Source organism: Streptopelia decaocto (genome assembly GCF_964273445.1).
Source record: "Streptopelia decaocto genome assembly, chromosome: 3".
NCBI classification, from domain to species: domain Eukaryota; kingdom Metazoa; phylum Chordata; class Aves; order Columbiformes; family Columbidae; genus Streptopelia; species Streptopelia decaocto.
In genome coordinates, this window is record NC_138656.1 from 26,442,832 (window position 1) to 26,464,328 (window position 21,497).

Consider the following 21,497-nt stretch of genomic DNA (forward strand, 5'->3'; position numbering starts at 1 on the left):
AAATTAAACAATGGGGAAAAAATAGCCTATTTCCTTCAAGGGCTGGGTAAAAATCTCTGGAATGTATGTAGCCTTCACTGTGTATTTCAGGGTGAACTCTTTCTGTGGTTCCTATTTTCTGTAACTTCCTTCTAGTAACAGGGAGGCTCCATGTGTATGTCCTGGTCCTCAGCTGGGGTACATCAGCGTTGTCTAATGAAGTCAGTAACACCAAACTGATTTACAGTGGCTGAGGCACTGGTGTGTTGCTCTGAGCAGCACAGGGTGGGCTTTGCCCTACCCCAGCACCTGTCCAGCTGCCTCCCGCATCGGTGGGACTTGAAAAGGGTCAGCCTGCATACAAGAGCTTGGATTTCCTAAACTGTGAATCTACCAAACTGATGTAAAGTTCCTGCCCTTTGGTATCACAGTTGCCTTTCTCCATTTACCATCTATATGTGCAATAAAGCATCGGATGTTTAGCTGATTTGAAAGTTGAGGTGAGATATTCTAAGTTTATTCCAATACCAAATAATGTAATCTTAGCATCAAAACGTAAACTAAAAGGGACAATCACTGAGCTTGTTAAAACATTGTAACAACTCTACAACTCTTTGGTTCATGTTTTTGAATCATTGTCAAGTAAGAAGCAAAAGTTAAACCCCTTACAGCATTGTACAACTCCTCCCTCCTCCAAGTTAAGCACTAGGTAGTATACCAGAGGCAAGAAATCACCTTAGGGTTTGCACCTGGAACAGCCATGGTGTTTATCAGTCTACAGGCTATATTGAGTAATTTGCCAGGACCTGTCTGAAACCTACATTAAAAAAAAGAAGAAAGAAAAAGTTATTTTTGCTTTAATCATAAGTTATTCTGATCAACAGTCAAGTAAAATTGTTAAAGATGATAAACACACATATGTATTCACTGTAGATTTTTGCTAAAACTCTGATTGTATATTGTCTATACCACAATTACATCTGTTGTCTACACCATAAGCACAATCAATAGATAAATTAACACCCCAAACAAAACCCACCTAAGTTCAGGTAGTATTCAGAGCTTGGCTTAGACTGAGGAAGGTAACATAAGAATTTGAAAGCTGGAGTCTGCTGTATTTTGTTAACTCTTCCATAGCTCTTCAGAAATTCCTAATTAACGCGTCACACAGAGGTGAACTTCCTTGCTTTTTCATTTCCTTGGTTTTGTTCAGTTCCATAACTCTGTAGTGATAGAGCTTTATTTTTTAAATGTTAATACCAAAGTCAGTGTTTTCAACAGTACTTAAGTAACAAACTTATATTGGGTTTAAGATAAGATTATGGAAAACTAGCTTTCTTTGCAGCTCTTAAACTTTTTATGTACTTTTATGCAAGCTCTGCAGGACCCAGATAATCAAACATATTCAGTCATGCTCCTAGCCAATTTCAGTAGGAATTAAATATCCAGATAAGGATTCACGCTGTTGTCTTCAGCTCTGTGCCACAGTTTCCAGTGTATAAAATAGAAGCAAACCTAAGGATGTTTGCAATAACTCACTCTGGTGTGTCTGAAGGATGGTCCTGCTGAGAGCTCAAGAAGGCAGTTGTGCATTTTTTTTGTGTGTTTTGGTTGTTTTGTTTAAGAAAACAGCACAACGAAGCATTTACATAAGGCTCTACCTCGGAAGAAAGGGGCCCTTTTCTGAAGAAAACTGTCCACAGGCTCTGAGTTCCCTGGACTCTTTTCTGAGCTAGAGGAGATTTCTCTCTCTGTACTCCCAATCCTTTAAGTATGTTGAAAACCTGGCCTAGGGCAAATGGGCGGTGGGGAGATGGTACTGGAGCTGTAGTGCTGTGTTTTTCTTGCTTTTTTTTTTTTGGAAAAAACAAAGCATATTTGAGGGACTCTCTCCTGCACTGATTGCAGCGCTCTTTTGCTGTGGCTAAAAGACCATGCAGGTAAGCTACACTGAGCCATTCCACAGCAACAGACCCCATGAGCAGCTAGGGAGTCTAATACCTGCTCATAATTAAGACCAGAAAGAATAACAACCTAGAAACTTAGTGGCTAATGATGTCCTACTTATACCAGATTGACTGGAAGGCATCTTGTTTGACAAGACTAAATGGTATATGAAGATAGATTATGTATGTAGTTTACCAATACCAGCATTCTGGATGATCTGCATCTTCCAGTCCCTGTACTTGAAAAGGGGAAAGTAATGTGCTTATTGTTGCTATGAGATGTGAGGCCCTAGAGTCTGGGTTGTCCCTAGAGGATGAATGCATTCCAGAGGTTGAGTTTTGGTGTTGGTTGTTTGTAAAGGCAGGGTGGTGTTGGCGCAGTCGTGTTCAGAGCAGGCATGTATTGGAGAGTGGGTGGTTTTGTGAGGTAGCCAGTTCTAGATCGGGTTCTGGCTCACCTTATGGATCTAGGTCACATTCTTGCTCTGTTTCTAGAGTGTGTTCTACATCACTTTATGGGTCTAGATTGTGTTCTAGATTACTTGTTGGCTCTAGATCAGGCGCCGGGTCAGCACATAGTTCTGGAGTGCAGTTCGGTTCTGAGTTGGGTGTAGGTCCTGGAGTCTACTTCAGGGGTTGCTCCTGTCTTCTCACAAGGATTTAGGGTACTTCCTGATGATGGCAGTCTTCCTGGTTTTGTTTCCTTTTTTTTTTTTTTTTTTTCTTTTCCATGCATGCTTTTATTTTTATTCGTGGCTTTCTTGAGTTCAAGACCCATAGGATGGAGACCCTATTGTCCCAGAAAGGGCAGCTCTCCCAAGTTTTCCCAAGTTTCTAGGATGCTCACTCATGCTGCCCCTGTAGCCATTCTTTCCTCTGGAGACAAAATTGGTAACTGGGAACGTGGCAAGCTCTGACTTGCTGCTTTCCTTTGTGGCAACTGGTTGTCACCCTCCTGCTTCGAGGACTGTGTGCAGTCAGTCACACTCAAATTCATTGCTGTGGCAGCTGTTCAGTAAAATTTGCTGGGAAATCTGGTGCAGATTAGGTTTTGATGAAAAATTTCAAGATGTCTTCCTCTAATGTTAGCAAACATAAACCTCTTGGGTTTATTTTATATTGCAAACCCGTAAGATAACAATGCTTTTGCCTGAGTGGATGGAAGGTGTGCTGCTCCCATCAGGTCTGTGCTGTTCTCCAGCACCACATTTCTCCCCAGTCCTGTTCAACAACACCCACAGACTGTCACTAGAGGACATGGCTGCAAATGCCAGGGACATGCTCACAAGGCAATTATCAATTTCTCTGTATGACTGCAGCACTAGCACTTGAGTGTATTGCAGGAAAATACTTAGAGCAAAACAGGATGTTGCAATGGGTACGTAGCTTTTCCTGAGCAAGGAGAAAGCAACGCATCACAGAACTTGATGATGTTGCTTAACATACGAAACACTCTTGGCTAAGAGATTGGATACAGCATGGCTGACTTGAATTTCTGGTTCTACTTTCTATTTTCCCTCGTCATCCAGCATAGAGCTGGAAGTTACAGGAGGCAGCCTGGAATGTGGCTGGCTGGAAGTGGAGGAAGAGATCGCCTATACACAGCCATAACAAGGCTACAGAAGTGGCAATTCCTCTGGCTCGATATGCAGTGAGGAAAAACTTCCTCAAACTAGTTAACCAAAGTTTTTAGATTAATCTAATAGAACATCTGTTTTGATTGCCGCGCTCATGATATTAAATCGCCTAATTAACCCTCCCACAAATTGCCCGATAGTATAAGCTTCTGAACATAAATTGAATTGTTACTCCTAAACGGTTTATCCCGAGCAAGGTGTGCTGGCAAAGACCGGGACCCCCGGTGGAAAGCTGCGGCCAGCAGCCCATCGTCTCCCCCACCTCCTCCCGAGAGTCTCTTTACAACCCGCAGCTCCCACCGCAGCGGGCGAGCAGCAGCTGCAGCAGCCGGAGCGCTCGGGGCGCGGGAGCGGCAGCCGAAGGCGGCTCGGAGCTGCCCGCCGCAGGGGCCGGGACCGGGGCCGGCCCGCCCGCAGGGGAAGCGGCGGCTGCCAGGGCGGGCGGAGTCGGAAGCACGACAGCACGGGGCGCTGGGGCGGCGCTGGCGGCGGCGGGAGGAGCTCGGCAAGAGCTGCCGTGCTGGGGTCGCGGCGCAGGGACGGAGCCGGGCAGCGCCGCTGCCGGCCCCGCAGCAGCAGCAACAGCAGGAGGAGCCGCCGGAGCCGCCTCCCGCCGCCGAGCGCGGGGAAACGCCGGAGCCGCTGCCCCGGGCGGCTCATGAGTGCCGGGCTGCGGCGCCGCCGCTGCGTCCTGCCGCCGCTCCGCGGGTGAATGAACCTGTCCTGGCCGGCGACGGCGGCTTCGCCTCGGGCTGCGGCACCAGCCTCCCGCCACACAAAATGGACGGTTTCGCCGGGAGTTTGGGTGAGCGGCGGCGGGAAGCGTAAGGGAGAGAGGGCGGGACGGGGCAAGCCGTGCCGGCAGCCGCCCGCCCTGCCGCGGGGCCGGGGGTGCGCACCTGCGGCCGGCGCGGCTCCCGCTGGGGGTGGCGGTCCCGGCGGCTGGGGCTGGGCTGGGCTGCACCGCGGGGGTTGTGCGGGACCGGGCGGGCGGCGGGAACCGGCCCGCGGGCGGGGGCTGCCCTGCGCCGCGGCGGCCGGGGCGACGCGGTGCCGGCCGGGCCGGTGCGTGCAAACAGCGCCCGTGCGGCGGCCAGAGGGGAGGGGAGAGGGAGGGGATGCCAGCGCGAAATCTGGTCAGCTTCAAACCATCTGTTGCGAGAGCTCCGGCTGCACTTGCCTCCTTTGTTCTTTCCCTCGCCGTGGGCTTGCCCTTCCCCAGAGTTAGTTGCTTGACTTTGGGCTGTTGCATTCGTTACAAAAATATATTATTTTATTTTTCATACCTCCCTTTTGCTCCGGGGGTGGGAGGAACCCCAGCCGGCCGGGTAGGCGCAGCGGGCCCGGGTGTCGCAGCGAGAGCGCCGGGAGCGCCTCTGCCGCCGGAGCCCCGCCGCCCCGGCAAGCCTTGGATCTACTCCCCCCGGGGCCCGGCTCCGGTCGGCTCCGGGGTGCTCGCTCCAACACTTCAAAAGTTGGGAGCGGCGACCGTGTCTGCGGTGGCGGGGGGAGTCAGCTCCTTCGCGGTGGCCGCGCATCCCTCCGTGTGCCCGAGGAGTCCTCCTGGCTCCCCGAGCGTCAGGTTCCTCCCCTTGGAGTTGTGCTGCGATCGAAAATATTTACTGCTTGTTTATCCACTATTCCCAGAAAACTGACAGGTTTCATTCTCTTAAGTTTTGTGGCAAATTGTCATCAGTTTCTTAAAGATTCTTCACCAGCCCACTTTCTGAATGATTTAAAGGACAGATTGCATGTAGTATGAAGTTGTCCTGATTAAAAATGGAAACTGAAAATGTTTGCAAATGTAAGAATTAGAAAGTATGTGTGTTCCTATGCATTTTCTGGAAATTATAAGGGTGACATAGATCTGACCATTCACTTTGTGGTGACATCAGATGTGGAGCCTACCTGCCACTCTTTTTATATGCCTTCTGTTAGCTTTCAGCGCTGATGCATCTATTACAGACATTTTGTGATCGAACTCACTCCATCTTTTGTAGAAGAATAAATCTGTGCCTCTAAAAATTAGATTAATTTATTTTTACAGCACTCCTGTGAAATCTGTAATAATAGCGAAGAGTTCTCAATTTTCTGGAAAAATTGACTCATTTAAATACTTCTGAGTGTGATTGTAACCCCTCAGGTTTTGAAATGTCAACTCCAGCATTTTGGGCACCTATCCAAACCAAACTGGTGCACCATAATTAACAGTATGCTTTGGTAGTTTGGCTCTTTGCCTGATACACTCTCCTTGCTCAAGTAACTTCCATAGTTATTTTATATCTGACGATCAGAAGGCGACACACGGAGGAATTATAGGGGTTCTGTTCCCAGTTTTCAGAGGAAAGGTTGTGCCTGTGGGTGACATATGCAGATATGCTGCTGTTAATATTTATGAGCCTTTTTACCCAGTAGTGGAACTGATCACCATATCAAACGGCACCCATATTGCCTTTAACTCATGGAGTACTGCCCCTGCTGAGGTAGATATTTATCAATAACTGTTTTGTGTTATGTGTGGAAAAAACCCCAATTATTTTGAAATAATGAAGCATCATTTTCCTGCATGGAGGTTGCTTGTGGAGCTGGTTGGATGGCCCGGCACCTTGGGCTGGCGTGGTGGTGGGCTCTTCAGAGTGTCCTGCTTGCCCTATTAAGGGAAGCTCCATCTGGGCCTTTAATGTGTTTCACTTTTTGGCCAGAAAGGCACTGTGATTTTATTAGAATTTAATGAGAATTAAGCTTAGCTCAACTTTTTAGACTGTGTGTCGTGATATTCACTGTTAGTTGGCCTTTGATTTTGCTTTTATGGCGAGCATGAGTGCACAGTGGTTTTCTGGGCTAGGGCTGGGGAGAGGGCATTCCCAGAATCTTTAGCTTTGAAGCATGAAAGTTTGTGTGACTTTCTTGTTTCCAGATTTGAATCATGCTGCTTAGTCCTTTTCTGTATTTATAAGCACTTGTTGGTTGCTCTAGCTGCTAACGAGCATGTAGTGTTCACAAAGATGTGTGAATTGTTCTGAGATTATTTCTTTTGAATATCTCTAATTAAAATCTAATGGCTTGAATTTAATTAGCTTCTGCTAAATGTCTTTTAGGAAGACCATAAATTAATGTAATTTAGAATGAAATGTAAAAATTAATTAAAATTATTGTTGGCAAAACTGTGCTATCTATGTATGTGCATGCTCAACTAGTCAAGCGAGATGATTAGAGAGCAAGTTGTCCTTTTAATGCCTCCTGTCATTGTCTGGGAGGCAAAATGTTATTACAGATTGTGCCCTCCAGCACAGGCAGAAATACCTTCTTATGCATCTCTTGCAGTTGAAAATACTTTATGCAGCTGTTTTCTTTTGGCTTCCACATTGAAATTTTTATGAGAATAAACAGATGAAAGAAACCATTTATATGTAATTTAGAAAAATTATTTTGGCTATTGGTTTAGTAAGTGCTTATGTAGTACTCTACTTAAGAGTGTCCAATTACTGCATAAAGTAAAAAAAATCTATGCATTATGAGTTAAATTGTACAGCTGAAATAGGTATTGATTTACTCTTTTGATAAAACACTGAGTTATTTCACATTTACTGGGACTTCAGTACTGTTTGAGTATCACCAGTAGCAAAGTGGTTATTGAATTCCGTTTATTGTCTCAAGTAGGACAGTCATACCCTACATTTGAGCATTTCCAATCAGAGCGCTGAATGGATTTTGGCCATCTGCTTTTTCAGATGCATCCCTTGAAGTGAAAGAATGTGCTTCTGAATGGGAACAGAAGTCTGGGAACTTGGACTGAGCGCCTAGGCTTGTGCTTTGTGCCCTTGCCCAGACAGGAGCACAGCATGGGTGTCTGGTTCCAGTTCTGCCAAGTGCTCTCATGTCTTAGGGTCCTGATCAAAACAACCCAAAGACAGCATCATCAAGGAAAAGAAAGCATGATTAATTCTACTAGAAGAATCAAGTGAGAGAGTTCTGCAAAAAAAAAAAAAAAAAAAAAAAAAAAGAAAACCAAACTCTGAAAAACCTCTTTGTGCTGCAAAAACTACTGCCTGGCATCTCATCCACCCTCACGCTGGTGCCTTTCAGCCAGTGGTGAACTGGTTCAGAAAAGTCCAGCAGAGAGCTGTAGGACTGCAGAAGGCAGTTTTGCCAACAAAAATTTTAATTTGTTCATATCATCATTACATTCATTTATGGCCTTCTTGCTCACCCCAGCTGTTTTGGTGGGTTTCTGCCTAAACTGGCTTGGAGAGTAGAAGTATGACAGGTGGTAGCAGAGAAGCAGTAGGAGCCCTCAGCTGAGGGTAGGTGGCACATGGTGGCATCATGTTTTTACCAGCTCTTGGGCTGGCTTTGCTGGTTTGTGAAACTCCTGCAGCATGGAGGGTGATGCCTTTCTTGGGCCTAAAACGTAACTTTCTGGTGCAGCTAATGCATGCCATCAGCAGAAAGGTGTCACAGAGCGCTGCCTTAATATGAAGCATTTATCACTGTATCACTGCTCTGTGGCATCTCTTAAGCTGTTGATTTATCTTTCTGTAGGGTTAATTGACTAAGGTATGAGATCTTTTTGATCATACTAGATGTAGGCTTATGAAGACTAAGGCACAACCGTCTGCTGGGACTGGTGAGGGATGTGCTTTGGTGGACAGTTTTCCATTGCTTTTAGCTGTCACATTGTTTTCCCTTCTGAGAAAGCTTCTGCTGATTGAGCTCTGTAACAATAACTCATTGTAAACAAAGATATGGAAGCATTCATCAGATTATTGTATAAAAAATGACTGCAGCCCTTTCCAAGTTTGTCACCAGCCTAAGATAATAACATGGTCCAAAGCATTTCAATAGGACTCTCTCCAGTGATGAGGTTTGTGACAGAGTAGTAACTAAAAAAATCAATGAAGAAGTCTCAACTTCTGAATTTAAACCATGGGTTTTGTGCAGCTGTACAGGGTGCCCTGAAGCTGAGAAGTAGTATTTACTGAAAAATTCTTCGTGATTGAAAACATTTTCACTGAGAAATTAAAATCAGTCTTCTCTTGAAGCCTCAGGCAGGCATAAAATAATTAGGATTTTTTTTATTCTTTTTTTTAAGACAAGAGTAGTTGAGCTTATGCATTTTTTTTTCAGAGAAACAGAAGGCAAAGGAGAGCTGTAATGACTTAGTAGAGACCAACATTTTGCTCTGCTGTTGATGTTATTTGAGGTACAACTGGAGAAATAATAAGAAAGGTTCACTTTTTTCATTTTATGTAGGATCTACATACTGTTTTATCACTCTACATGCACTGCTACTAACTGCAGTGTATGTACTAGCTACTTACTGGAGGGATGGCATGTAGGTTAGTTTCTAATTCCCCCTCCCCATTTCTTGTGCTGGGTATTGTATAAAAGTTATTGGAAAACATTCTTGTTTCATGGGTACGTCAGGTTTGTATTGGGTAGCCACTGAGGCAGTGCTATGAGTTTGTGCTGCTCTCCTGCACTGGAAGAACTGATGGTGTTTGTTGAACCTGTGGCATTGCTGAAACCCAGCAAGTCTTCTCTAGAGCCCCCAGTGATGTGGACAGGTCTGCTAGAGGGGTCGGGAGAGCTTGAGCAGGGAGAATCTTGTGGTCACCAGTGCTCTGAGCCTGCAAAGTGTGTGTGCCTCATGATTCATCTCTGGCTGGGTTCAGTTCTGAGAAAAATGAGCATGTGGGATGACTATCTATAGCAAGTTGGGGTATTTGTCATTTATTTGGGCTAGAATATGAAGTTGTACAGTTGCCTGTCTAGGCTGCAAAAGTGGCCGCGGTGCTGCAGTGCAATCGCTTGTAGCGACAACGAGTTCAGCTTGATTTGCGGGGCTGTGTTTGTGGGATTGCTGCGTGCTATTGTCAGTGTGCTAGTCTTCGTAAAAATAAAAACTTTGGCAGGACATCAGTCTGTCCTGCCTGGGAAGGATGGCCTTGGTTGGTGCCAGGGGTGATTAAACTAGCAGCAAGGAAGGGAGGCTGTTTGCTTCAGAAACTCAGTGGTTGCCCACCTTTGGCTGAAAGGGGCTTAGTTCATGGGCAGCGAGGAGGAACCTTATGCTCTGTAGCCAGCTGAGAAGCAAAGGATTGTGTGTTTAAAAAACCTTTTTTTGCACAGAGCAATTGGCAATATTTGGCCTGGTAGCGAGTAACACTCTCACTTTTAAAAACAAAAAAAGACTCAGAATCCCAAACACAGGAGTGTCTATTAGAAGGACTCTCTTCTCTCTCCTTTAGAAAGGCTTTTAATGCCTGGGATGCTGAGAAGCCTTATTGGCCTCACAGTGTATTTTTCATGCTCTAACTTAATATTTTTGATATGGGAAGTACAGTTATCTGACAGGATTTTCTCTTGCCCGAAGAACTTACTCTGAAAGGATTTCTTTTTTTCTGTGCTTTGTATCGTGAGATATGTAAGAGGGGGAAAAATGGTTAAGAACAATGCTCCTCCAAGTCCTCTGAAGCATCATTTTGTTTTGTAAGCATCATTATTTTGGTAATCATGATGTTAGTACTGTACAGGGAGATTCTGTTTGTCACTCCTTGCTCTTCAGAGTAGCTGCTTCCCTTCTTGGTGTGGTTTCTATCAATTATTGAGGTTTATTTTCCCCTTCTCTCTTTAGGTTCTTGCTAAATCTAATCCTTAATGAATGTGATTTTAAGGCCAAGAATGTTGTTCCTTTTTTACCCACACATAATGTAATAGGAAGGGTGCTAGAGGGTAATTAATTTTATAGCATATGGCATGTACGATGACAGTGCAAGTCTCTCTGTTCTTGCTAGTGTTGAGTGTTTCTAGTAGGGACATTCTTCTGTTTAGAAGATGAGAGTTGCCTGATAAACAATTTTTTTATAAGCTTCAGTAACTTCCTTTTCAAGAAATCTTTCTACAGTTACTTCTGAGCTCAGGTGGGGCCATTGCTCACCTCATTTTTCTTCTCTGTAAACAAGTGAGCACAGGCACCAACAGTTTCAAGAGGAATTGTTAGCCTTTTTTTTTTTTTCTCTTTAATCTGCTTGTTTGAATGGATGCAAAATTTTGGTTTTCTAGGGTTGGATGGATACGTGGAAACAGCACACAGCGATGTGCAAGCTCTTCTGACAGTTTTGATTCATCTTTAGGAAACGCACATGTGCACTCGTGTAAAACAGTTGGGTTCACAGAGGAGCTTGCAGTCTGAGCCGATAATTCAGCCAGTCAGTGGAAGTAAATGGGTGGTGCTGCTGGAGGGGTGGGATGGGAAGAGAAACACTAGAGACATTAAAGGCCTGAGTTTATTGCTAAATCTTGGAACATATGAAATGTTTTTCGCTTCTGGTTTTGCTCTTTGTTTATCTTCCTCCTTCTCACTCCCCCTTCACTTCTTTTCTTTAATATTTTTTCTTTTTGCTCCATGTTGTGAGTATTCATGCTACATACCATCAGTGAATATGACAATATTCTTTCTAAGCTTTCTGCCCTAAGACTTCTTACTGGGTTGGATAAAATAGGTTTTTTGTTAGTTTTTTGTGATTGTTTTGCCTCTCAGTGGGTTGTCTCTTCTGCTCACCCTCAATAGTTTCAGCCTAACTTGTTTACTAAATATAGCTGTGTCTTGATGTTCTTTAACTGCTGATTTCCTGACTACACTTCTGACTTTTTCATGTCTCTACTGCTTTACTTTGCATGACAGTGCTGTTTATTGGGAAGGATTTTTTTTTTTAACAAGTTTTGGAAAATCCAGTTTCTTTCTGTGATGATGGTCTACACTGCTGTTTTGTCCTGTTTAGTGATGTGGATTGCATGGTCTTGCAGCTTTTAGGCAGGATACTCTTGAGTGCAAATCCGTCTTACTGTAGAAGTAGGGTTACTCTTTGTTTTTATATGGATTTTGTTTGCTTTCTGGAGCTGCTTATACATGTGTATTACTCTTACACAAAATAAGGTGCAGTGGAGAGGGCAAGAGAGGAAGCAATGTAGATATGCTCTATAAACAGTTATGATGCATTTTGGAGAGGTACAACTACCTTGGATTTCAAATGTATGAAATTAAAGAAAAATAGTTAGTGTTATGTCTTGCCTGATTCTCTTTTGTTTCACTGAAACTCAGCTCATAGCTATGAATTCAGTGCTCCAGCCTGGAGCTGCTTCCCACTTTTCCTGCCAGTTTCTTTGGGTTTAAAAAAAATAAGGGGTGGGGGGCTGAAACCAAACTGTTTTGTGATTGAATGTATTTTGGATTTGTGTAAACAGTTTTAATGCATCAAGCTAAATTGGCAGGCTTTCATAATTCTCTGGGAAAATTGGGAGTTTGGAACCCAGTGGATAAATTAAAGTCACAAATGCTTCTGAGCCCCAGATTTGGTTCCCTAAAGGGATGCTGTAAATTAGTTAGGACTAGAAATGTGGTTTAGTTAAAGTAAATGAAAATGCTTTTTCATGAGAACTTCATAATTTTAAAGACAAAAGATCTGGATTTCTTTATTCTGAATTGAGGACACAAAAGCAAGAAAATAGCTATTAGCAAGAGAAATTTATGTTTGCTGTCCAAACACAAGAGGTAATGATTTCACCACTTTTTGTGTTTTTTAATAAAATTATGACAAAAGGGTAACAGAAATTGTTTATGAATGCATAATTTCAGTCAGCTGCTGAGGTAAGCAGGCGCCCACAAGTGTAACTGCATTAACAGTCCCAAGTATATGTAAAATGAATGCTAGAACTATTAGTTTGTGCAGGGTTTACTGTATGGTACAATTTTTTTTCTCTCTTTTAAGGACAAAAGAAAAATGTTGCATTTACGTCAGGGTTCTGATGAGGCCTATTGCTGTACAAAACAACAGCAGTAGGGTGGGCTGCAGTTGGTTTCCTTCCCCCTTATTCACGGCCACAGGCAGACCATGCCGTTTTCTTAAGAGGTTTCCTGTTTTGTGTGTTATATGGATCTTTAGTTAATTAGACCACTGAATTTCATTGGCAAGTTCTGCTTAAAAGTGGCAGAATAAAGCCAAATGTTTTTCTTGCAGGTTCAGTTTTTTGAGGATGTCACCTCCAAGAACTGTGTTTTTTAACACTCTTATTAGCCATCTTGGAGTACTTCTGGCTTTTATAACTACTACAAAAATTTTGGAGTGGTTTGGAATTATAGACTTGCTCATTTAGGTAGGGCATGGTTGACATAATTCCTTTCCAGAAGCAGTGGATATTGGAAACCTGACCATATGGGATGGAGGGGGATAAGTGTTGCTGTTAGAGACTTCTGGTTTGATGTAGCTGTGGTGAAATCACGCACTGAGCCGTAGCAGTTCTGAGGTGACTGCTACACACATACACCTGGGCTTCTCTGGGAGTAAAGTCTGCTTCAGGTGTGTTAATGTGCATTACAACTTTTATGGTTTGGGATTTTTTTGGGTGCAGTTTGAGTGGAGTTTCAAGAGAGCGTTCCTAAACTGTGCTTCTTGGTGTTTCCAAAGAGAGGTGTGGGAAGGAGGAGCATTCAGCAGTATGAACCATAAATTAAACTCTTTCAGCTGCAAGATTCAGAGACATGGCAATACTCACATCTGCACAGTATCACTTAGCTTTTTTAAACAAGAACTCTAACAAGGAGAAAGTTACAACTTTGTTTAGCTATGAAATTCTGCATTGAACTGCTGTTGCCTCCTCTCTCAATGTGTACCATGCAAATGCCATCAGAAGTATAGCAGGAAATCAGTGGTTTCGTGCGGCTGTAATGTTTGATTTCTGAACTCTAAATGTGTCTGTTAAAGTCATGAGGCAAGGGGGACAACAATAACAAGCAGCGTAAAATATTTGCCTATTTTTTTTTTCACAGAATACAAGTGGAAGAGCTCCAAGTCCTTATTGACACGTTTGCAATAGCTGTACTAAGCACTGATTTGAGATGGTTTTAGACTCGCGTGCATTGGAATTGGTGATAGGGAGGATTTCTGCTTGTCTGTTTTCTAAGCATTTAACATGTGGGATGGTATTTTTTCATGAAAGTGATAGGACATATTTTGAAAGATGACTAACTGGCATTGCTGTTTTCCACATTTGGATTTTGTGCTATATCTTCTATAATCTGTGACTATAGTATTTGCTGAAAGATGCTCAGAGGGGTGGAACGTTGGTTAGCATGGATAAGGGAGCAGTTATGACTATACTGACAGTCTGCTTGTTCTTTGCTTACCACACTTCTTGGACTCAGTTGTTGTTAGAACAGTGAATGTCTAATCTGAATATATAAGTTGCTTTTGGAGGTAGATATGGTGAAATGCTTAGAAGCTTGATTTATTTGAGTTTATTCTTTACACTAGAGTACTGGAGTAATAAAGCCATTTATTAAGCCAGTGTACACTTGATGGTGGTATTCCTGATGTAAATACGACTTTTTTAAAAGTATTGTTTGTGTTAGGGGAGCTGCTGTTTCTATCTGTTAACACTTCTATTTTAAATGGTTTTAACTTCTTTTTAATTGGCTTGGTTTTCTGTAGCTTGGGCATTTAGTGTGAAGCTTAGAAATACCAAACTCACAACAAGGATTCAGGTACATGTGTTCATTTTCCAGGAGAAGCTTCCTGGAGATATGTGCCTTTTCTGCAGCATCCCTCCCAGGTTGTTTTCCTTTTGTTTCTCAACCCGTAGCAGAAATCTGTTGTAGCTGACATGGTTGGGGACCCAATTTATGACAAGCTGGGTTGGAGGGAATAGGAACTGCACAAAGATACCATGTTGTTGCAGGATTTATGGTGAAATGTGGTTGAAGGTCCAATGTGCCTAGTGGTGATGAGGACAGATCCAGTAAGGCAGGGTAATATAGATATTTATATAATTCCTTGTGACTTCAGGCTCTGCATAACAGCGTAGTATTCTTTAATTGGTGACCAATGTCAGAACCTGAGGGAATGGCAGGAAGATGTGCCAGGGGAAGTTCAGGTTGGACATTAGGAAAAGGTTCTTCACCCAGAGGGTGGTGGAGCAGTGGAACTGGCTCCCCAAGCCTGACAGTGTTCAAGAAGAGACTGGACAAGCCCTCAGACACATGGTGTGAACTGTGGGGTTGTCCTGTGCAAGGACAGGAGCTGGACTCAGTGATCCTTGTGGGTCCCTTCCAACTCAGGATGTTCTGTGATTCTAACTCTACAACTAGACCTGTGTTTCCTGACTTTGGTAAACTAACAGAGCTGGGTTCCCACAATTTGTGTTGTAGGTGTTTGTTTTATACTTCTCATTTCAGTTCTGTTTGGTTATTAAAATCGTATAATCATTCATGTTGCTTAAAGACTTTGATGTAATGAAAGTCTTATTGGTTATTTATGCTAGCATTGGAGAGAGGAGGTGGGAAAGATATTGATGCAGATTAGGGGGGTTAAATATTCCAGGTAATCTGCATCAATGACTTCTTTAGAACTGTTAGTTACATACAGCATATGGTATAGGAGGGAAAAAAACCCTCCTGTCCTGGTCTTTCGGGAGTGGCAATTTAATACATTTAGATTAAATATTTGCAAGAATCTGACCCATAAGAGGAGGTAGCCCTTGTTATGCTGTTGCATACCTGTCTCAGCTTGTAGGCTTGAACAGCTTTGTCATTGTGGGTCTTGAAATTATTTGGCATGTGTTTTGGACATTTTTTTGAAGATAACTTAATGTATGGTTCTGCTTGTCACTGTGTTGCTGTTTAAGTAGGTAAGTGGGATCCTGTGCTTTGAGGCATCCGTATACATCCTACTAAAGTTCTATTTAAAAGAAATATTTTCAACATAAATCATAATCCTCCTTGGCTTTTTGTTTCTTTTTTTGTTCCAGGTCAGTGATGCTTTCTATGATATCAACATGCTAGTTTCTGCTTAACCTGATTTTGTGGGCCTTTTTGCAGTAAAACTGCTGACTCTCCTCGAGTGAGAGCTTGGAGCTCTGGTCCGGGCATCTATATTGCTTTATGCCTCAGTGGGAGACTGAATCCCAGCCCTGAGAGGTGCAGGGTAGAGGCTGGCTTGAATTTGTAGAGGATGCTGTGATCCTTCTTCCATAGCGGAACCCACTAAAGGCACTTGTGAACTTTTAATTAATATTGAGGATACTTGCAGGAAAAATGAAAGGTACATGCAGGGTCTGTTCTGTGTAAATGTATTTCTAGTATTTCCAAGGGAACTTTGGTACAAAGGTACTCAAGCTGTGGGCATCAGATTGGCAGCTGTTATCCCTCTCTGATCTCGCTGTGCTGCAGAGTGGTTTATTTTGGGTTAAATATCCTAGTGTGCATTAGCAAACACAGAAGATACGGTTTGCTTGAAGGAACTGTACATCGCTATTTAATTGGGATAATTTGTCAATGAGTTGTATGTTATTGGGTGGGACTTAACCTGGTATCCTATTTTCTGAACTGGGATGAAGGACGGGGGTTTTTTGTATGAAGTCATCTGAGTTTTGAACAGCTTTTTGATCATTCATTTCATATGTCCGCGCACCAAGATTGTGGTTCTGCTACAAAAAAGTGTGTGTATTGTGCTGTGCTCTTAGAGGATTATGAGGTTGGGAGAGTATTTAATTTGAATTTTAATAGTCAAATATTGAAGTATTCATCCATCTCAACCATAAAGGGGGTAAGCTATTTAGTCCTGTGTTAAGATATTTCAAAACATGTGCAGGTACAGGTTGCCAGCTGTGCGAGCACCATGCAGTGTCTCTTTCTCTGTACCTGCAGGAAGCTTTAGGGCTTAATGTGTGACCTGTTCCTGAATACAGCAGGACCTATGGGAGGGAGGGGAGGCTCTCAGCTGCCGGGTGCTCAGAACCCAGCGTGATCGCCTGGGACCAGCAAGGAGTTGCTGTGTGAGAGGAAGAAAGTTGTGTAGTGCATTGAGCAAGAGAAAGTCTCTGAACAAAGTGTGAATATGTAGTTTGCCCTCACACCGGGATCACTCAGGATTTTTTCCTATTGGCTTTACAGGGGGCTTGGACTTTTGATGTTCTTGTATTTGCTCCATTTCCTCCTGTTTATTTGTCAAGTCTTCCTGTTTTAAGTGGTACTGAAAGTGTGGACCACCAAAGAGTTAAATATCTGTCCTCAGATATTTATGGGTTGTTAACTATGCATTTGAAATTCTAGCTATGCTCAAGTCAATAATAATTGAAAAAAGAGTATCTGTTAGAGTTGACAGAGCAGAGTTTTTACCTGTTGTTTCCCTTCCCTGAAGGAGACCCCATTCCTGTCCTTGTCCTACTCCAGTTCTGACTGTCCTCATCTCTCATGCAGGGGGTCCCTGTTGGCTTTGCACTGGCAGAGCTGGACCCAGCTGGCTTCCTCAAAGCCTTAGAAATTCAGGGTAAGGGCGGTCTCATGTCCATGCAGGTGAGATTTGAACCCCAGATGGGACTTGACTTATTTGATCGTCCTTCCCATCCCCCAGCATATCTAAATATGGTGACTTGAAACCTTCAGAGATACGAAAATGAGAACTACCGTTTGTGTGCTCTCTGGCTATCGGTTGTGGATATTGGTTCAGTTATTGCCTAGCTAAATAATAAAGGTGTGTGTGTAGAGGTTCTTGCTAATATGCTTTGAATTATCTGTGTTTACGTAATTTATTATTTGCAGGAGAAATTTCAGTTTCCTGTCCCTATAGCTATAGCAACTTTACCAGGAGGAGGGCTCTAGCTTGGCTGCTGTTTTTGTGAATTAATGGCAACATTTGCTGTTTACTTTTTATAGACCACAAAGGGATGTTTTTCCAAAGCTATAGATAAAGTGACAAAGGGAATTGTGAGAAAGCAAGAGGGAATCAGCATACACAGAGCATTTGCCAAATATAGCATGTTTTGTATTTATCAGTATATGTGGATTTGTGTTTGATCTGCCTTTCAGCCTTAAGTTGAAGTTAATTTAAACAGATAATATTTGAGTAGCCCTTATTTTTGTTTCCAGAACTAATTGGGAAGTTTCCATACTTTGGTGTGTGCATATATATCCCTCCACAGTTACATAGTGCTTCTATAATCCCATAGATTAAAACTCAAATACCTTCAAAATTAAACTAATTAGCAGATAAAAATCTTTACTAGAAAGAAGTGACTTGCTTAAGATGAACAAGAAGTTACGGCTTGGCAAACAGCTCTTCTGTACTATCATATAATCTTTGTGTGTGTATTTTTAGAAGAAAAATGGGTAGGGTTGATGTCTTCTAAGAGTTGCCTGTTCACTCTTAACTCTTCTTCATCAGTGTAATTACCCTGGGATGTTACAGACCCTTGAGTTGCATCACTGGCTGAGCAGCCTTGGGTACCAGCTTCTGCTTTTGATCTGCATCATTCTCTGTTATGAAGGAGGTGTAGAAATAACCATTTCATAGTGATTTTCATCACTGGCTTTGATGTGTACATGTTAATGTTCCCTCTTCTGTGCAGTGCATAGTACATGTAGTATCCAAGGTTCTCCTCTAAACTCCACGAGGAATGGCTGGTTGGTGGCCTTGAGCCACCTGCTACCCATGAACACCACTGTGCTGGGAAGCAGAGCTGGGTCCCCACCAGGATTTGGGGTAACTCTTCTGGAGGATAACCCTCAAGGTGTTGCTCCAGATGAAAACCATCCCCGTGGCTGTTTCTTAACCCTGCTGCACATGTGGTCCTAAGCTGTGTCTGCGAAAGCTGGAGATGGGTTGTGTGATCACAGAGACTTCTGCTTGCATGAGAACAGGGGATGCGTTAATCAATGGATATTAAGTAGAGTTTTGGCTTGCTGTGAACAAGGAACACTGTAGTAGGGAAAGGAAAAGCCCCTGGAAGAAAGGCTGCAGATTAGAGGGTGTGGGAGCCTCACTGGGCTCCTCTCTGGGAAGTGTCACTGGGATGGTGACAAGCTGCGGTTGGCTGGAGTGGTGTTGTGCAGAGCAGCTCCCATTTCTTCCTGCTGTGTTGGACTGCCATAACATGTGCTTCTCACTGTAAATACTTAGATTTTTGAACACTGTAGAATTTTGTAGCACTTCCTCTACCCTGCCCCTCACCCAGTGTCTGTATGGATGTTGTGTTGCATGGTGGGTTCTTTTTACATTTTGTTCCTTGGGGAATATTTTCTGTCTTTCACTGACTGCCATTTAACTTCCAAGTTTTTGCTGAAAAATTCTTGAGGTTGGTCCCGACTATTCTTGCTATTAGCTGCAAGACTAAACTCTAATCCTTGAAGAGGAGACAAGGAAAGGTGATGATCATCCTGCCAGCATGCTTGACAGCAGAAAAAGATGTTACTGCAGTCTTCATTTGCAGTGCTGCTTTGCTAGGGAGAATGAGGAGAACTGGAAGTGACATCCACTTTACATTTCTTTTAATACATTAAAATAAATAAATGGTGAAAGGGCAAGGCTTGTGGTTTCCTTAGCGCCAGCTGGTGGCTGCACTCCTGTTGCTGCCTTAGCTTGGGCTCCCCAACAGCATGTCCCTGACCTCATGGTGGGGATGGAATAAAATCATCCCTTTAATCTTGGGACCATTGGTCTATGCAGGCAGCAGGGCTGGTGCAGACCTGCTCTGCAAAGCTTTGTTTGTCAAAATCTGGGGGTGCATAATGTGACTCCCTATGTTTTCCTACTGTGCTCTTGGTTATTGTGGACTATTTTATGTCATGTCACTCTTTTTCTAACCTGTGCCCTCCTTGGATACTGACTTCAAATGGTTTCATCATTATAGAAGCAATTTTCTGGCTCCTGGAAGCAGCTGTTAGAAAAGGTTTTAGGAATTTAACTTTTTTGCTACATTAGCCATTAATATTTTCGAAATTGAAAACTGCATCATGTTGATGCTCCCAGAACTTGATGTGTTGCTGGGCCATTTCTAGGGACCTTAGAGCAGGAGTTGCTGCTGTACCATACTGGCTGTTCAGTCCAATAAGGATCTTCAGTTCTTCTCTAACAAGAACCATCCTTACTAAATAGGATGATGGCTGCCATATGGCTTTCTTCTTTCCTCTGTTCCCCTCTTTCAATTTTGCATGATGTAGTAAAAGCATCAAGAAGACCATTTTCTGTACTATCATAACACTTAAAGTAGGTAAGTTTCTACTTGTTTTTAGGGACAGTTTACTCACAGTTTAGTGAATTAAGAAAATGTTTTGTTGATGTTTGTAAACTCTAATGTTTTGTTGACATTTGTAAACTACACTTCTAGAGTTCCTGGAAGTTCTTACGTATGTGGGGTTGTTTTGATGTTTGGCTTTTTCTCTTCCCCCCCCCCCCCCTCTCTCTTTCTCTACCCACCCCCCTCCCCCCCCCATAGTTAATGCGTTGTAAGATGACTTTTGACTATGGAAATATTACACAACTTGATTTTGCAAAAATAGAGCTATGCTTTTTAACATATGATGTATAATCTTATTTAAAAAAAATAATGAAGAAGCTTTTTTTATATACTGTAAGGTATGTTCTACTTATTTGTTAATCATTATGTTTTGATTATTTTGTTTGGCATGACTCATTTTTCCAAGGACAGCAATTGCAGCAATTACAAATGTACAACAGGAAGCCTAGAAGGAAGTGCAACATCAGATCACTGAAGGGTCTCTGCTGTTTTCACGGTTGATTTTTATGTTTTTGTGGTGTTAAAGTTAATGATTTCTTGCTATGCATGTTCTGTTTCCCATGCATGGTGTATATTGTGTCAGCTTTATTACTGAGAATGTTTTTTGAACCCACGTGCGTCAACATAATTAGTGGGAAATGTGTCTTTGGTTTTGTAATTGAACACACAGTTGTATTATATTTAAGTGCTTTCTAGTGCTGCATTTTGTTTATCTAGGAAGTGACCTGTAGTAGCCCTATAGAACAGTTACAATTATCAAGAGGTAGTGCAGTTTTTCTGCCACATATTATCTTGTTATTGCCCGATGTGGTGTTCTGTGGTAATTTTGTATTCCTCTTTCTGCTCTCTCCAGCAAGCCTTAGAGAGGACCTGCACATTGAGCAGTTCAGCTACTTCGTACCTACCAGAAAAAACTCAGTTTTGGTTTTGAGGCAATATTTATAGTCCTTTGGCAGATGATTGTTCCTGTTTGTATGAAAACATTACTGAAAGCGACGTTGAGGGCAAACCAGATGGACTCAAGTTCTGCCTGCGTTTTCAGAATCATCTCTCCTTGGACCAGGGACAATGTGGTGCTGCCTTCAGGACCAGGCTTTGCTCTGTGGGTGTAAGCTCATCTGTGTGGTCCCATAATGAGCTGGACCCCATCTGCAGGTGTTCTCCAAAACTCATGTGTCAAACCATGCGGTGAGTGAGGCTGTGCTGGGGCACCACAGCGGGTTGGTGAGAGGCCGCTCTGTCAGCAGAGGACGACAGGTTACCCATTGCCGTTCAAGGAGAGGGCTCTTCAGTGTGGCTTTCCACCTTGGGAAAAAGAAGATCCTTTTTATTTTACTTGTCAGCTCTTATAAACTCAGTCTTCAAGTGGAGACTGAGTAATGGCTGCACGTGAGGGCAGAGTGGTGAGAAAAAGGAAAGGTAGGTGCTTGAAGCCCAAATGATGTCTTGTACAAAATGTTTAGGATTAGCCATATACCCATCAGCATGGCTATGTTTCTGCAGAAAATAGGCTAATTGGATTGCTGTTGGTGGCTGTATAGGAGGTTGCCAGAAGGATAAATTTGTCATCTTATCTCTGGAGGACAGAAGGCATGGGCCTTGTAAGTGACCAGGCAGATGGTGGTCTAAAACCTTGGTTTGGAAGGTGTAGAGAAAATGCCATGCATGCATCTGCCTTTTTGAAGAGCTCTTGAGTGGGAGGAGAAAAAATTAGAAGGTGTTGCTGAGGGGTTGTGTGCTGCCTGGTAGAGCAAGGCTGTGGTCTGGTCCCCCTCTGCAAAGACCTGTCTCTCTGTGTTGTGTAGCTCCTGTCTGCCAGCGTGGTGAAGTCACTTCTCACCCCAAAGGGGAAAATACCCCCTCA

The 21,497-nt window shown here is 43.0% G+C and overlaps 1 protein-coding gene across 1 annotated transcript in view; it reads left to right on the forward strand.

Annotated features, from left to right (window-relative positions):
* The first annotated feature begins 4,065 nt into the window (after positions 1-4,065).
* The window catches only part of EML4 (EMAP like 4), a 161,174-nt gene continuing 143,742 nt past the window's right edge, over positions 4,066-21,497 (forward strand). The window contains exon 1 of the mRNA XM_082048790.1: positions 4,066-4,367. Within this exon, the coding sequence (XP_081904916.1) occupies positions 4,343-4,367 (25 nt within the window). The 5' untranslated portion in view covers positions 4,066-4,342. The remainder of the gene's footprint in view (positions 4,368-21,497) is intronic.